The sequence below is a fragment of the Hemitrygon akajei genome, chromosome 5, assembly GCF_048418815.1.
Source record: "Hemitrygon akajei chromosome 5, sHemAka1.3, whole genome shotgun sequence".
NCBI lineage: Eukaryota > Metazoa > Chordata > Chondrichthyes > Myliobatiformes > Dasyatidae > Hemitrygon > Hemitrygon akajei.
Window position 1 is genome coordinate 84,548,002 of NC_133128.1, and position 18,378 is coordinate 84,566,379.

The 18,378-nt window shown below is 43.1% G+C and overlaps 1 protein-coding gene across 5 annotated transcripts in view; it reads right to left on the reverse strand.

The window, feature by feature from the left end:
* Positions 1-18,378, reverse strand: part of cdadc1 (cytidine and dCMP deaminase domain containing 1) — a 65,061-nt gene that overhangs the window by 29,558 nt on the left and 17,125 nt on the right. Inside the window, exon 1 of one of the 5 annotated variants that reach the window (XM_073045932.1) lies at positions 1,445-7,480. The exons of the other annotated variants lie outside the window; for them this stretch is intronic. Coding sequence (XP_072902033.1) covers positions 1,445-1,492 — 48 coding nt within the window. The 5' untranslated portion in view covers positions 1,493-7,480. Of the gene's footprint in view, positions 1-1,444; positions 7,481-18,378 lie in introns of those variants that run through there. 5 annotated transcript variants of the gene reach the window in all.

Below are 18,378 nucleotides of genomic sequence, written 5' to 3' on the forward strand. Positions count from 1 at the left end.
ACAATCTGCAATTTGTGGATCTCCTTTGCTCACCAGAGTCACTGAGTGACTTTCATATCGACATCAAGCTGCTCTGTAATATTGCATTTTTAAAATCCAACTGGATTATTTTTTAAAACTTTGCATCAGTCAAAGCTTCTGTTTCTAGCCACCAAAGACTGACACCACAGGAACTTGCTACTGCCTCAAATCACCCAACTTATCAAAACCCTTGGAGTAAACAAAGATCTTAACTTTTTGACATATGGACTAAGCAATCAGGCAGGCAAGATTTGTACATAAATTTTCTACCCAAACCTCAGTCTTATCCCATGGTTGCATAACTATACAAAACAAAGGAATGTTTGCCTTTCTGAAAAAAAACTGTTGACAATCAGACGACATTAAATCAACAGCTAATAGGTGGTGTAGGAGATGTGTACAGATAAAACAGTAAAGTTATTTTTCCACACCTTGATATAGATTTATAAGCATCTTAGGCTTTCTTTTGTTTTATAAGAGACTGTAATGTCAAATTCTTCCCTGGTAACAATTTTAAATGCTCCAATGCAAATAAAAATAAACATGCAACACTGCTGAATCAATGTTATGAAATTACTCTGTAACATACTACTCCAACTGCAGGTATCACCATAGACATGAAGAAACCATTCAGAAGGGATCACAGGAAAACAAAAGAGAAAACCTCACTTCAGTGAAGGGCTCTGTTCGATTCAAAGATTTTACATTAAACGTGAAATACAATTCAATGGTCAGAGATTATTCCAACAATAGCAGTCAAAACAGAAAAGCTTGATGACATACTGAATTTTCACCGAATACAGGATGAAGTGTACAAATTGCTATTCCATTAAAATGTAAAACAAAGGTCAACACTGCAGGTTAAAAACGTAAACAACAAGGCTGAAAATGGCCTTTGGATAAAGCTTTATATATACAGTGGACTCTAACTAATTGGGACACATGGGGACCAGTATAGTTGGGCCAAACTAAACGGCTTCCCTAATTAGCTTAAGTTTCACGATGCTGGGGTACATCCTAGGATTCGCCGGGACACAGCTTCAGTGATGTAATCTGGGGGTCATTGGGAGTTCTAAGTTTTTCAATATCAGATACCCATGCCCGGGCAACCCAGCTAGGATTGATCAGGCCCTGACTTGTGTCCCAGCAGCAGTGGTCCATGGGTCACACCTTGCCATTGACCTCAACTGCAGGAGGAGGAGGATTTATGAGGGCAATATGGTGTCCTATCATCTGCTCGCTCTCTGAGTCGCTGAGGGAGTTTTAAAGGTGTAGATCCATCTCTTGTTTGGAGTACGTGAGTTGCCTGCAATACTTTTGTCTCAGCAGCTGCTTGGTGAATCCTTAGGGGTTCGCAATAAAGGCAGCTCATTTCCTGGCTTTTTCCCCGTCTTCCATGCCATTATGCTCTGCATAAACTTACTTCTGAGGATGTTACTGAGCTTGGCAAGTGGTGGTTTCTCCTTTTCATTCATTCCCCTGTACTGTTTAATCAGAAATTGGAGCTCTTGACACATCTAGTGATCTGCTACTTGGCTTGGAGTATGAGTTTCTGGGACTTGGGAGATTCTGGGTACCGTGGGGTGACTCCAGGCTGGGCTCCTTCCGGAGTGAGTTCTAGACGCTGTGTTGCTCCCTCCTGCTCCATGCATTTTCATCTTGGCCCAATGTATTTTTAGGCCAAGCAGGTTGTTGTAGACCTTGCCGCAAATGCATCTCTCACTCGTAATTGATATCCGTTTACAAAGGCTGACATTCTTAGGTCCATCCTGGCAGGGTGCTCATCTTACTCTCCCTCCTGGGCACCCCTGGGGGTGTGTCTCTGTAAATCTGTCCACAGCTTGTAGGGTTTCTTCCTCTTGGAAGATGCACATTGGTTTGCAAGACTTTCCTCCCCTGGTTGCCGTATCATGGAAATAGTTAAAAAGGTATTAAAAAAAAAGACAAACCACCATTTAATTGAGTAACAAATTGTGTATTTAAATGAAATGTAGAATGAATTTGAATACCACTGAAACTACCACAGTACCATAAAACTGTGTATTACTTCCTAATAGTTATTGATGGAGGAATACAATGACGTAGAACCATAGAACATCACAGCACAGAAACAGGCCTATTGGCCCTTCTTGGCTGTGCCGAACCATTTTTCTGCCTAGTCCCACTGACCTGCACCTTGGCCATATCCCTCCAAACCCCTCTCATCCATATACCTGTCCAAGTTTTTCTTAAGTATCAAAAGTGAGCCCGCATTCACCACTTCATCTGGCAGCTCATTCCACACTCTCACCACTCTGTGTGAAGAAGCCCCACAAGTGTTCCCTTTAAACTTTTCCCTCTTTACCTTTAACCCATGTCCTCATTTTTTTCTTCGCCTAGCCTCAGTGGAAAAAGCCTGCTTGCATTCACTCTATCTATACCCATCATAATTTTATACACCTCTATCAAATCACCCCTCATTCTCCAACGCTCCAGGGAATAAAGTCCTAACCTATTCAACCTTTCTCTGTAACTCAGTTTCTCAAGTCCTGGCAACATCCTTGTAAACCTTCTCTGCACTCTTTCAACCTTATTAATATCTTTCCTGTAATTGGTAACCAAAACTGCACACAATACTCCAAATTCGGCCTCACCAATGCCTTATACAACCTCACCATAACATTCCAACTCTTATACTCAATACTTTGATTTATAAAGACCAATGTACCAAAAGCTCTCTTTACGACCCTATCTACCTGTGATGCCACGTTTAGGGAATTATGTACCTGTATTCCCAGATCCCTTTGTTCTACTGTACTCCTCAGTGTCCTACCATTTACCTTGTATGTTCTACCTTGGTTTGTCCTTCCAAAGTGCAATACCTCACACTTGTCTGCATTAAACTCCATCTGCCATTTTTCAGCCCATTCCTCCAGCTGGTCCAAATCCCTCTGCAAGCTTTGAAAACCATCCCCACTGTCCACTACACCTCCAATCTTTGTATCATCAGCAAATTTGCTGATCCAATTTGCCACATTATCATCCAGATCATTGATATAGATGACAAATAACAATGGACCCAGCACTGATCCCTGTGGCACACGACTAGTCACAGGCCTCCACTCACAGTAGCAATCCTCCTCTACCACTCTCTGGCTTCTTCCATTAAGCCAATGTCTAATCCAATTTACTACCTCTCCATGTATACCTAGCGGCTGAATCTTCCTAACTAACCTCCCATGCAGGACCTTGTCAAAGGCCTTACTGAAGTCCATGTATACAACATCCACTGCCTTCCCTTCATTCACTTTCCTGGTAACTTCCTCGAAAAATCCTAATAGATTGGTTAAACATGACCTACCATGCACAAAGCCATGCTGACTTTTTCTATTAAGTCCCTGTCTATCCAAATACTTGTAGGTCCTATCTCTTAGTATTTCTTCCACTAATTTACCTACTACCAATGTCAAACTTACCAGCCTATAATTTCCCAGCTTACTTTTTGAGCTTTTTTTAAACAACAGAACTACATGAGCTATCCTCCAATCCTCCGGCACCTGACCCGTGGATATCGACCTCCCTAATTGTTTGCCTTGTTTCCATAGACTCCATTCCAGTTTCCTAGGTAAATACAGATGCAAAAAAACCATTTAATATCTCTCCCATTTCTTCTGGTTCCATACCTAGCCGACCACTCTGATCTTCAAGAGGACCAATTTTATCCCTTACTATCCTTTTGCTCTTAACATACCTGTAGAAGCTCTTAGGATTATCCTTCACCTTGACTGTCAAAGCAACCTCATGTCTTCTTTTAGCCCTCCTGATTTCTTTAAGTATTTTCTTACTCTTTTTATACTCCTCAAGCATCTTATTTCCTCCCTGTTGCCTATACATGTTATACATCTCTCTCTTCTTCTTTAACAGAGTTCCAATATCCCTCAAGAACCAAGGTTCCTTATTCTTATTCATTTTGCCTTTAACCCTAACAGGAACATACAAACTCTACACTCTCAAAATTTCTCCTTTGAAGGCCTCCCACTAACCAATCACATCCTTGCCAGAGAACAACCCGTCCCAATCCACGCTTTTTAGATCCTTTCTCATTTCTTCAAATTTGGCCTTTTTCCAGTTTAGAACTTCAACCCGAGGACCAGATCCATCTTTATCCATGATCAAGTTGAAACTAGTGGCGTTATGATCACTGGAATCAAAGTGTTCCCCTACACACACTTCTGTCACCTGCCCTAACTCATTTCGTAATAGGAGATCTAATATTGCATCCTCCCTAGTTGGTACATCTATATATTGATTTAGAAAACTTTCTTGAACACATTTTACAAACTCTAACCCATCTAGACCTTTAACAGTATGGGAGTCCCAATCAATGTGTGGAAAATTAAAATCCCCTACAATCACAACTTTCTGTCTCTTGCAGTTGTCTGTTATCTCTCTGCAGATTTGCTTCTTCAATTCTCGCTGACTATTGAGTGGTCTAATAATACAACCCTATTAATGTGGTCATACCTTTCCTGTTTCTCAGCTCCACCCATATGGCTTCAGTAGACAAGCCCTCTGATCTGTCCTGCTGAAGCACTGCTGTAATATTTTCCCTGACGAGCAAAGCCACCCTCCACCCTTCATCCTTCTGCCTCTATCACATCTGAAATATTGGAACCCTGGAACATTGAGCTGCTAGTCCTGCCTCTCCTGTAGCCAAGTTTCAGTAACGGCTATGATGTCATAATTCCATGTCAATCCAGGCCCTCAGCTTGTCTGTCTTTCCCACAATACTCCTCACATTGAAATATACACACCTCAGAAGATTATTACCACCACACACAACTACTCTCGAGCCCAGGTAGCTATAATTGTCACAGTAGCATGACGGTTTCTTAGGCAGTGCTGCCTGAGGACTCGAAGATCACGTGCATTCAACAGTGGTTTCCGACCTTGCCCTTTACACACTGAGATGTCTCTGAATTCTCTGAATCTTTTCACAATATTATGTACTGTAGATGTTGGAAGACCTAAATTCTCTGCAATCTTGCGTTGGGAAATGTTCCTTTTGAACTGACTAATAATTCTCTCACGAATTTTGGCACAAAGGGATGAGCCACGACCCATCCTTGCTTGCAAAGACTGAGCCTTTGATGGACGCTACTTTTATACCCAGTCATGATACCTCACCTGCTACCAATTAGCCTGCTTAATGTGGATCTTCCAAACCGGTGTTATTTGAATATTCTGTGCACTTTTCAATCTTATTTTAACTCTGTCCCAAATTTTGTTGAGTGTGTTGCAGCCATCAAATTCTAAATTTGTGTATATTTACAAAATACAATTCAGTTGGTCAGTAAAACTATTGAAAATCTTTTCTTTGTAATTTTGTCAGTTAAATAAAGGTTCATGTGAATTAACATATCACAGATTTTTGTTTTTATTGCATTTTGGAAAATATCCCAACTTTTCTGGAAATGGGGTTTGTAGTTTAAATGCTCCCCAATAACACTAGCAAACCTCCCTGCAAGTATATTGGTCTCCATGTAGTTCAGGTGTAACCCGTCTCTTTTGTATAGGTCCCACTTGCCCCAGAAGAGGTCCCAATGATCTAGAAATCTGAAACTCTGCCCCCTACACCAGTTTCTCAGCCATGTGTTCAGCTGCCAGAGCATCCTACTCTTACCCTCACTGGCACGTGGCACAGGCAGCAATCCAGAGATTACTACCCTCGAGGTCCTGTTTTTCAACTTCTTACCAAGCTCTCTGTACTCACTCTTCAGGACCTCCTGACTCTTTCTACCTATGTCTTTGGTACCGATGTGTACCACGACATCTGGCTGATCACCCTCCCACCTCAGAATGCTGTGCACGTGATCAGAGACATCCCTGACCCTGGCACCCGGGAGGCAACAAACCATCCGGGAGTCTCTGTCACGACCACAGAATCGCCTGTCTGTACCCCTGACGATGGAGTCCCCTGTCACTACCGCTCTCCTCTTCTTCCTCCCTCCCTTCTGCACTGCAGAACCAGACTCAGTGCCAGAGATCCGGCCGCCGCAGCTTGTCCCAGGTAAGCCATCCGCCCCCAACAGTATCCAAATTGGTATATCTGTTTTGGAGTGGAATGGCCACAGGGGAACCCTGCACTACCTGCTCTTTCCCCTTCCCTCGCCTGACGGTAACCCAATTACCTGTGCCCTGTTCCTTAGGTGTAACTACCTCCCGGAAGCTACTATATATAAACTACTCAGTCTCCCGAATGATCCGGAGGTCATTCAGCTCCTGCTCCAGTTCCCTAACACGGTCTGTTAGGAGCTGCAGCTGGATGCATTTCTTGCAGCTATCGTTGTCAAGGACACCGGAGGTCTCCCTGACTTCCCACATCCCGCAAGAAGAGCATTCCAACATCCTGCCTGGCATATTCTCTAGTCTGAGCAAAAAAAAAAAGAAAACAGAAACTTACCGGAACCTACCCCCGCCTTTGCCTGTTTCTCGCCGAAGCCTGATTGAGCCAAAGCCGTCCCACTCCAACTCAGTCCACTCCAACGATGGCCGCTGTATATGGCAGTCTTTCTTTTAAACCTTGGCGCGCTACGTCACACGCCTGCGCAGTCTAGCCTCTTTTCCCCGAGCAGTTAAAGAAAAACAACCTTCTGTCCGCGATGCCTTCAGTCTTCCACTCTCAGCCTCTTGCTTCGATTGAAAAGACTGTTGGAAGTTTTTCTCTCCCTTTTAAACCTTGGCGTGCTACATCACATGCCTGCGCAGTCTAGCTTCTTTTCCCTGAGCTGTTAAAGAAAAACGACCTTCTCTCCGCGATGCCTTCAGCCTTCCACTCTCAGCCTCTTGCTTCGATTGTAAATGAACAAAATTATTGCAGCCACCTGGTACATAGTAGTCTGCCTTCAAACAGTGCTTTCAATTATTGCATCCTCCAAATATCCATTTTAATTGTAACATTCAAAATGATTGCTGATACCTTCAAACTCTTCATAGTTCCTAACTTCTTGAAGTAGTGAAATAGTTTCATTTTCACTCCTAGTCATTTCTGGCATCTCCATGCCTGAATACTTGAAACTGCAGTGAGCAAAACAATTCTGAATTGTATGTTTATTTCTCGTCAGCCATCAGTGACAGAAATCACTTCTTTTTTAAAAAAAACAAACACACGAGTGACGCTATTTAAAAACTAGTCAGTCTAAGCACAGTAGAGTGTCTAATGACCACAGACATGCATACAAGTTAGAAAATGTTCGGTACCAGTCGCCTGCCCCAATTAAGCGTCATAGTGCCCCAAGTAAACAAAGGGAATCATGGCTATTTTCCCAACTTGTTTTTGTTCTTTAAGAGCTGTCCCAAATAATGGCTGCCCTGATTACCCAATGGCCCAATTAACTGGAATCGACTGGAATTAACTGCAATTCAGCAAATTAACAAGGAATCTGAAAATGTACAAATGTAAGCAACAAAAATAAATAGAAAGCATTAAAATAAATATAAAGCATTAATATTTTCTAAGTAAGAAAAATGTATAAATATGTGTGCATACGAATAAAAAATTTGTCTTCTTCAGGCACAGACCATTACTACTCTTCTCACTTCCTACACATCCTTGTTCCCCTCTACACATGTTCCCAGACCCAACTCTTGCTGCGTTCCTGGTCCAATCCATTCTGGGTCTACACCTGGCACCAATTTAAGCATGTTTCCAGCTTTGCATCTACCTGTTTCCCAGTGCCAGGTATAAACCTGACCCATGCTCCTGAACCCAACCCTGACCTTGCACCTGGCTCTTATTTCTACACCCAATTCCGACTGCACACCTGGCTCTGGACATGTCTGCTTTCACGCACTGGGCCCATGTTGACAGCACTACTACTCACTACACAACAGACACCGTTCCTGAACAACTCCACCTACACATCTTATCACACATCTGACTCTGTTCGGCCTCACCTGACCCTGGGTCTGGATGCACACTTGGCCTGATCACAGCTGCCAGTCCTGGCTGCTCCCCTGGCCCTAGCTTTGTCCACACACCTGTACTGTTTCTGACACCTCACTCCTTACCCCACAGCTCTGACAGTATACCTGGCCCATATACTTAGTTGCAGGTAACACACAGAGCTCTTTTTCTGGGCCATGCTGTTAAAATTCTTGTGCAGTAATCTTTAAGGGGGTACCTCACTGACCTTTATGAACTGAAATTTGCTACATTGATTGGCTCCCTTTTTATCTCATATGCAAGTGGTCATCAGCTGGTTGAACACAATTTTTGTTCCACAAAACTATATTTATTGTGGTAGACAAGTACTGTTACTATTTTCATCATAACAATTCCAGAATTTTCTTACAAATTGGCCTGTAGTTTCTCATTTTCCTTCAATTTTCTTAAATAACTGATGATTTTGACATGTTTCTCTCTGCCAAATACCTCCGAATGCAAGGATCAATAACAATACATATGTAATCAATAATATTCTATTTAGTGTGACCTTAAGAGTACACAAAATTATTATATACCATCTATAACACAAGAATGATATGAAAATTGTTATCAGGATTTGTGAAACTTGTCAATGAGAACACAACCAAAATTTCTCCACCAAGAATCAGTGAGCATAGGCGATTTTTCCACAAGGTTTCTTGCTTAACAAGTTCCAAGTTACAATTTCTGATTACCATAACACTGGTAACATCCAGTGCCTTACTGTAATTTTGGAAATTGTCTCCCAGCATACTGTAAAACTTAAAACAACTCTAGAATGTTTCATTCACAATTAGAGCAATTCACAAATATGTCCTACAACTCTTCCTGTTTAACCAGTGATGATAGCTGTGCACTGCAGAATACAGTAATTGGCATAAAATGGTTATTAGAGCTCTCCTATTAACATACACTTTTTACTTGGAAGAAGAACTTGTGAAAGTATAATTGATATTTTGAATACCTTGGAAGAAACTGGAACAGACTAGAAATGGGTCAGTTGCAATTTCCTGGATTTGGGGGTCTAAATTCCAAGACTAGGATTTTATTCCCTGGAACATACGAAGCGGAGGGATGATCTGATAAAGGTATATAATATTAGAAAGGGCACAGTCTGGGTGAAACTGCAGAGTTTTTTCCCCAGGGAGTTTGTGCTAAAAATAAGAGGGCATACGTAGGTTTAAGATCAGAAGCAAGAGATTTAAAAGCACAACAGAGGAAGTTTCTTCACACAAAGGGTGTTCTTTTTTGTTTGGAATAAGCTGCCGAAAAAGTGGGTGAGACGGCCAAGTTAACAACATTTAAAAGCCATCTAAGTACATGGATAGAAGAGGTTCAGACTGCTATGGACCAAACACTGACAGGTGGACAACAGAGTCAGAATGGATGAGTTCGGCTAAAAGGCTTGCTTCCATGCTGTATGATCCCAAGTTTCACTGCACCATTCATTTAAATATTGTGACTGCAGCAGTTCAGAAGCTAGGTATGCAGCATTGAATGACTGACCTCCCAACTCCCCAGGGCATTACCATTTAAGTGACACAAGTTAGGACTGTGATTGGATACAATGAACTTGGATGGATGAGTGTAATTCCAGCAGCACTAAAAAAAAACTGCTGAACATCAGCCAGCAAAAGGCAGCACACTCAGCACCCCATTCATGACCTTAAGCTCTCATTGAAATCGGTGCATTGCTAGAACTTAAAGCACATTAAAGTGGATAAGAACCTCGGGCCTAACCAAGTGTATTCTAGGATATTCTGTGGGAAGACAGGAAAGGAGTTGCTGGGGCCCTAGCAGAAATATTTTATCACTGTTAGTCATGGATACCAAAAGACTGTAGGGTGGCTAATCATTTAGCTTTATTTAAGAACGGCTGCAAGGACAAGGAACTACAGGCCAGTGACCTATGTGGTGGTAAAGTCACTGCAGCCTAATCTAAGATACAGGATCTACCTACATATGGAAAGACTTGAGAAAATATGTCTAATGAATTTGTGATTTCTTGAGGAAGTGACCAAGTGTATTGACAAGAGCAGGGAAGTAGATAATGTCTACATGGCTTTAACAAGACCTTTGACAAAGTCCAACATGGTAGGCTGGTTTAGAAGGTTAGATCACGTCAAGAGTGAGTAATATCTGAATGCAAGTACAGGTAGTCCCCAAGTTACAAGCGTCCGACTTACAGACAACTCGTACTTACGAACCGAGGAAAGAGAACGCCGTCTGCCATTTTAAGTCGTTGCTGTTAACACTGTGTTGAGTGTGTAACTTTGTATTTGGCTTAAATTTTTCCTAGCAAGATTCACCCTGACCCTGGCCCCCCCGTTCCGGTTGGCTGGTGGCGCAGTGAGATCAGCGCCGGGCTGGAGAATGGAGTTTCCCGAGTTCAATCCAGTGACAGACTGCTCCCGTGCTGGGTTGATGTCGATCCAGTGACTCCTGTACCATTTGTGCTGGGTTAATGTTGAGCGTGCAACTTGACCTCGTAAAAAAAAACACTGCCACCTCCAGTTTAAATTCCCACACGGAATATTGTGGAGGATCAAATACAGTACCCAAATCCAGCACGGCCCCCACTTGTCACATTTAATCTGCCTCAGTGTGGTGGACTTTTGGACCCGGGGAATTCAGTGCGGTGGTCCTTAGGACCCAGCGGACCTTGGCAGCTGGCGGAGGTCGGGACCCGCCGCCCACAGTGTTTCTGTTCTGTTGATGGGAAGCGATCGCGATTGAAAATAAAGTGGAAATAATAAAGCATTTGGAAAGAGTTGAAACACCATCGGTCATTGGAAAAGCATTAGGCTAGTCGGTCAACGATTGGAACAATTTTGAAGGATAAAGTGAGAATAATGGAGCATGTGAAAGGCCCTGTCTTGATGAAAGCTACAATTATTACTAAGCAGCACAGTGGTTTAACTATTGGAATAGTAATGTTTCTTAAGTGTTTCATATGCATAGAAAGGTAAAATATATACTATATACTAAGACAAATGTTTGACTGACGCTAAATAATACCGGATGTACTTGTTCCGACTTACGTACAAATCTGACTTAAAGACAGACTCAGGAACGGAACTCGTATGTAACCCAGGGACTGCCTGTAGTGGGTTTTGGAAGTTGTGAAAGTACACTAAAACATTGTGCTAGTATTTATTGAATTGTGAAACTAAAGAATTAAATAATCATTTGAAACTACATGATGAATCTTGAATCAATTGGATGAATAAAGAACTACAGATGTTAGGCAAAGTTATTGCTTGGTGTGTATTTACTGTGTGCTGTATTGAATTGGCAACAGCATGGTTAGTAAGATTGTGAATGATACCAGAACTTGTGCTATAGTTAACAGTGAAGATTATTTAAGATCACCTAGATCAACTGGGAAAGTGGGTCAAGGTACACAGGGTGGGAAAAGTGTTTGGGAAGATTATCTTCATTGGTTAGGGCATTGAGTACAAAGTTGGAAGGTCATGTTACAACTGTACAAGATATTGGTGAAATCACATCTAGAGTATTGTATACAGTTTTGGCTGCCCAGCTTTTGGAAGGATGTTACTGAGTCTAGAGAGCATGAGTTATAAGGAGAGAATAGATAGGCAGGGCTTCTTTTTTTCCCCTGGAGCATAGGACACAGAGAGGCATTAGAGGTATAAAAAATATCCTGCTTACTTTTGAATTCTACTAGTGAATCAGCTATTACAGCCCTTCACGGTTTGACAAGATCCTAATCATTCAATATGTAAAGAAGAACATGTCAACTAACTCAGCTTCAGCACTCTTCTCTCCTATTCAAACCTTATCCCTGCTGAATGCACTGCCCTTCACTCTCCCTGCATCAATCTCAACCTTACCATCTAACCTGCAGATATTGAGAAATATACCTGACATAATCACTATATGTACCTGAAATATAACCACTATGTACTAGCTATTTACTATATTATGTAATCACTCCTATGTACTGAATATTACTATGTATTATTTTACTAAATACATTTTGCTATGTATTGTTTTACTAGATACCTCTTAGCTACATACTATGGCAGTTAAAGAACACCTGTTTAGCATTAGCAGCACTAATTAGCTGAAATGTACTCCATATATTATACAACAGCATGGCTTATGAAGAGATAACGGTGGCAGACAGGATGGTATGAACAGGAAATGTAATGTGAGGGAGGTTAAGGGAGGCTGACTGAGAAACAACCGTGGCCAGGAATGAGGCCCAAGAAGTGAACTGGAAAGAAATACTGGTGGCGCACCAAGAGCTAGGCAAGAGTGTTTGATTAGTTAATGTATAGATGATATGCAACTAAAAATTGATTGGGTATGCTGATAAAACCGAAATGTAACTGAGATAAGAAATTACTATAAAGAATGCTGTACACCGGAGCTCGGTGGGCTTTCGCTGACAAGTTCATTGATTGCCTCAGCCTTTGTTTACAAATAAAGGTTTAAACTTCTGGAAGAATTGTCTGCGTCTCCTGGTCATTTCAAGTAACCACGACACAGACAAGTTGAGGTGGGGGTGCTGATGTAGTGTTTTAGACTGTCCTCCACTTTGCTGAAACCAGGTGGTAACTCTCAGACATCTCTTTACTTTCCCATTAAAGAGGAACCAACTCAAGACCATCAGAACATTGCTTCCTGCACCATCAACAACTGTAACAACTCTGGAGATCCCCCATCCAGAGCCACCAACCTCACAATTCTCTTATCCTCTGTCCTGAGCCATCAGAGGGGCAAAGCGTGCACATGCCCAGCGAATCCACAACCACTTTCAGGACAGCGGCGACACGCGGCGCATGTGGAAGGGCATCCAGGACATCACCAATTACAGGACAACATCACCTGACTCTGCAGGTGATGCCTCCCTCCCACATGCACTGAATAACTTCTACGCCCGGTTTGAGGTGGAAAGTGATGTGGCGGCGAGGAAGTCCACCCCTCCCGCAAATGACCAGGTGCTGAGTCTCACCATGGCCGATGTGAGAAGAACCCTGTGCAGGGTAAACCCATGGAAGGCTGCTGGACCAGACAACATCCCTGGTAGAGTGCTCAGAGGATGTGCAGACCAGCTAGCAGATGTTCTCACTGACATCTTCAACATCTCCCTGAGCAGCGCCACCGTTCCAACGTGCTTCAAGGGCACCACCATCGTCCCCGTGCCGAAGAAATCTTCAGTGTTCTGCCTAAATGACTACCGTCCCGTTGCACTTACATCCATCATCATGAAGTGTTTCGAGAGACTCGTCATGAGGCATATCAAGACCCTGCTGCCCCCCTCACTGGACCCCCTGCAGTTAGCGTACCATCCGAACCACTCAACAGATGACGCCATTGCCACCACCCTCCACCTGGCCTTAACCCACCTGGACAAAAAAGACACATACGTTCGGATGCTGTTCATAGACTTCAGTTCAGCATTCAACACAATCATCCCTCAGAAACTGATTGGAAAGCTGAGCCTACTAGGCCTGAACACCTCCCTCTGCAACTGGATCCTAGACTTCCTGACTGGGAGACCTCAGTCAGTCCGGATCGGGAGCAGCATCTCTAACACCATCTCACTGAACACGGGGGCTCCCCAGGGCTGCGTGCTCAGTCCACTGCTGATAACTCTGCTGACCCACGACTGTGCTGCAACATACAGCTCGAACCATATCATCAAGTTCACTGATGACACGACCGTGGTGGGTCTCATCAGCAAGAACGACGAGTCAGCTTACAGAGAGGAGGTGCAGCAGCTAACGGACTGGTGCAGAGCCAACTACCTGTCTCTTAATGTGAACAAAACAAAAGAGATGGTTGTTGACTTCAGGAGGGCACGGAGCGACCACTCCCCGCTGAACATCAATGTCTCCTCGGTAGAGATCGTAAAGAGCACCAAATTTCTTGGTGTTCACCTGATGGAGAATTTCACCTGGTCCCTCAACACCAGCTCCATAGCAAAGAAAGCCCAGCAGCATCTCTAGTTTCTGCGAAGGCTGAGGAAAGTCCATCTCCCACCCCCAATTCTCATCACATTCTACAGGGGTTGTATTGAGAGCATCCTGAGCAGCTGCATCACTGCCTGGTTCGGAAATTGCACCATCTCGGATCGCAAGACCCTGCAGCGGATAGTGAGGTCAGCTGAGAAGATCATCGGGGTCTCTCTTCCCGCCATCACGGACATTTACACTACACGCTGCATCCGCAAAGGAAACAGCATTATGAAGGACCCCATGCACCATCATATAATCTCTTCTCCCTCCTGCCGTCTGGGAAAAGGCTCCGAAGCATTCGGGCTCTCATGACCAGACTATGTAACAGTTTCTTCCCCCAAGCTATCAGACTCCTCAATACCCGAAGCCTGGACTGACACCTTGCCCTATTGTCCTGTTTATTATTTATTGTGATGCCTGCACTGATTTTGTGCACTTTATGCAGTCCTGTGTAGGTCTGTAAGCTAGTGTAGCTTTCTCTGTGTTGTTTTTTTTTACGTAGTTCAGTCTAGATTTTGTACTGTGTCATGTAACACCATGGTCCTGAAAAACATTGTCTCATTTTTACTATGTACTGTACCAGCAGTTATGATCGAAATGACAATAAAAGTGACTTGACTTGACTTGACATCCTATTCGTTTCTGCCTCCTCTTCAAGATCCAATAATCTGACTGTCTGGGTAGGCTCACTGTTTCTGCCTGCTCCTGCTGCACTAAATTCATATCTCAACTCCTTTTTATCCCCGTGGATCAGTCCCTTCCCACCTAATTACCTAATTACAGGAAGGATATTAATAAGATTGAAAGATTACAGAGAAGGTTTACAAGGATGTTGCCGGGACTTGAGAAACTGAGTTACAGAGAAAGGTTGAACAGGTTAGGACTTTATTCCCTGGAGTGTAGAAGAATGAAGGGAGATTTGATAGAGGTATATAAAATTATGATAGGTCTAGATAGAGTGAATGCAAGCAGGCTTTTTCCACTGATGCTAGGGGAGAAAAAAAACCAGAGGACATGGGTTAAAGGTAAAGAGGGAAAAGTTTAAAGTGAACACTTGGGGGGCTTCTTCACACAGAGAGTGGTGGGAGTGTGGAATGAGCTGCCAGATGAAGTGGTAAATGCAGGCTCACTTTTAACAATTAAGAAAAACTTGGACAGGTACATGGAGAGAGGTATGGAGGGATATGGTCCAGGTAGAGGTCAGTGGGACTAGGCAGAAAAATGTTTCAGTACAGCCAAGAAGGGCCAAAGGGCCTGTTTCTGTGCTGTAATGTTCTATGGTTCTATATTCATAACACTTCACATGCTCTCGATCACTTCAAAAACTTTCCTGGTACTGATCACCTCATTTTCACTGTGGATATCTAGTTCTTAGACACTTCAATCCTCTATCAAGAGGGCCTTAAAATGCTCAGGTTCTTTCTAGACAACAGGTCTAACTAGTTCCCCTCCACCACCACCCTCCTCCCACTGGCAGAACTGGATACTGGCAGATATTCAAAAATTTCTCGTTTGGCTCCTCTCACTTTCTCCAGCCAAAAGTGTAGCCAGGGGCACCCTGGTGAGCCCCAGCAATGCCTGCCTCTTCGCTGGCTACATGGAACAGTCAATATTCCAAGCCTTCACTGGTAACTCTCCCCAATTCTTTCTCCGCTACATTGACAACTGCACTGATGCTGCTTCATGTACCCATGCTTTTCAATTTCATCAACTTTGCCTCCAACTTTCACCCTGCCTTTAAATTCACTTGGTCCATTTCTGAACCTCTCTCCCTTTTCTCAATCACTCTGTCTCCATTTCTCAGAGCTATTTTGACTATCACTCTTCCCACCCTGTAAAAGTGCCATTCCCTTTTCCCTGATCATTACTGCCGCAGCAGCTCGCAGGATGCTTTCTTTTCCAAAACATCAGAGATGTCCTCCTCCTTACCCTTCCTCACCCACATCTCCTCCACTTCCCAAACATCTGCCCTCATCCCACTTTCTTGCTGCCTTAACAGGGTTAGTTTCTCTTGTTCTTACCTACCACACCATCAGCGACCACATCCAGCACATCATATTCCACAACTTACACCATCTTCAAGAAACTCTACCACCAAACACATCTTTACCTTCTCCCACCCTTCACTTTCCACAGAGATCGCTCCCTCTGTGATACCCATGTCCATTCATTTGCACAACTGATCTCCCTTCAGGCACTTACCCCAGCAAACAGAACAAGTAGTACATCTACATCACTGACTTTGTCCCTCACTGGCAAGAAGTCCTTCCAGGAGAGGCAACACTTCACCTGTGAATCTGTTGTGGTCACCTACTGTTTGTGGTGCACCTCACCTCTACATCGGTGAGGCTCGACGTAGATTGTGGTACTGCTTTTTGACTCCCTTCACTCTGTCCACAACAAACAGGATTTCCCAGTGGCCAACCATTTAAATTTCAATCCCCAATCCCATTCTGACATATTGGTCAATGGCCTCCTCTACTGCCACTCTTAGGTTGTAAGAGCAAAATCTCATCATATTGTCTGAGTAACCTCCAACCTGATGACATGAAAATTGATTTCTCTAACTTCCATCAATATCTCCCCCTCCCTCTTCTCTCTTGTTCCATTCTCCATTCTGGATTCCCTCTTAAGCCTTCTCTTCTTCTTATCTGCTTATCACCTCCCTCTGGTGCCCTTCCTCCTTCCCTTTCTCCATGGTCCACTCTCTTTTCCTATCAGATTCCTTCTTTACTCTTTCCATCTATCACTTCCCAGCTTCTTACTTCATCTCCTCTCCCCCACCCATCTAACTCCCCACTCTCCTGGCTTCACCCATCACCCTCTAGCTTGTACTCCTCCACATTCTTATTCTGGTTTCTTCCCTTCCTTTCCCGTCCTGATGAAGGTCCTCAGCCCAAAATGTTGACTTTTTATTCCTTTCCATAGATGTTGCTTGACTTGTTGAGTTCCTCTGGCATTTTGAGTGTGTTACTCTGGATTTCCAGCAACTACCAAATCTCTTGTGCTTACATCACTCTTTTACTATTCACCTTAATTCCATCTTTTCTGCCAATTGGAACAGCTTCACTCTCTGTACTCATTTTTAATATAATTAGGATGGAAAGAGGAAAAACTACTTTTCCAGAGAGCAGTGAATCTGTGGAATTCTCTACCCAGAGAAGCAACAGAGGCTACCTAATCAAACATATTTAAGACACAGTTAGATAGATTTTTGTATAGCAGTGGAATTAGGATTATGGGGAAAAGGCAAGTGGTGGAGCCGAATCCATGGTTAGACTCAATAGGATCCATTATGGTGGAGCAAACTCAATCGGTCAGATGGCATACTCCTGTTCCTTTTTCTTATGTTCTTATGAATTAAATACTTCTGTTTAGTTTCTCACTTTCTCTTCTGTTCTAAGGGGAACATCCCAGTTCCTCCATTCTTTTCAAAACACTAAAGTTCCTCATCAAAGAACGTAGAACAGTACAGCACAAGAACAGGCCAATCAGCCCACAGTTGTTCCAAACCAGCATAAAAGCAAATCAAAAGCACCCATACACAAATCCCTCCTATCTAAACAATGTCCATATCCCTCCATCTTCCTCACATCCATGTGCCTATCCAAGTGTCTCTTAAAGGCCTCTGATGTATTTGCCCCTACCACCACGCCAGGCAGCGTATTCCAGGCATCAACCACTCTTTGTGTAAAAAAAACTTAACCCTCACACCTACCCCCTCTCACCTTCAATGCATGGGATTAGACATTTCAACCCTGGGAAGCAGATACTCTGTCCTCTCTATCAATGCCTCTCATAATCTTGTAAACCTCCATCAGATCTCCCCTCAGCCTCTGGCACTCCAGAGAAAACAACCCATGTTTATCCAGTTTCTCCTGGTAGCACATGTCCTCTAAACCAGGGAGCACTCTGGTAAACCTCTTCCGCATCCTCTCCAAAGCCTCAACATCTTGCCTTGGATAAATTTTAGTAACTCTACTCTGCATCCCTTCTATAGCTTTTACATCTTTCCTAGAATTTATAGCAATTATCTGCAAATTTAACAGTCTAGTCTGACTGCATACTACCAATGGAAAACAAAAACACAGCTCCAATAAATAACATAGGCAGTTACTCTTTTGAATAAAATTATGCATATTTGTTAACTATGTCTGAAATAGTGAGAGTAATAATCTGTTAGTAATACACATTTGCTGACATTTAATCCACCCATCATTCTGCTTTATTAAACTACTAGGTTAATAAGTTAAAGCCCCACTGTTGGTCTGACCAATCAGTCTCCATACTACAGGACTGCTTTGATGACATCAACTGGAATGTCTTTCATGATGAGGATGTCTCTGAGTTCATGGAAGGGGTCACGATCTTCATCCTGAAGTGCATCAGTCAGGGTCTATCCAA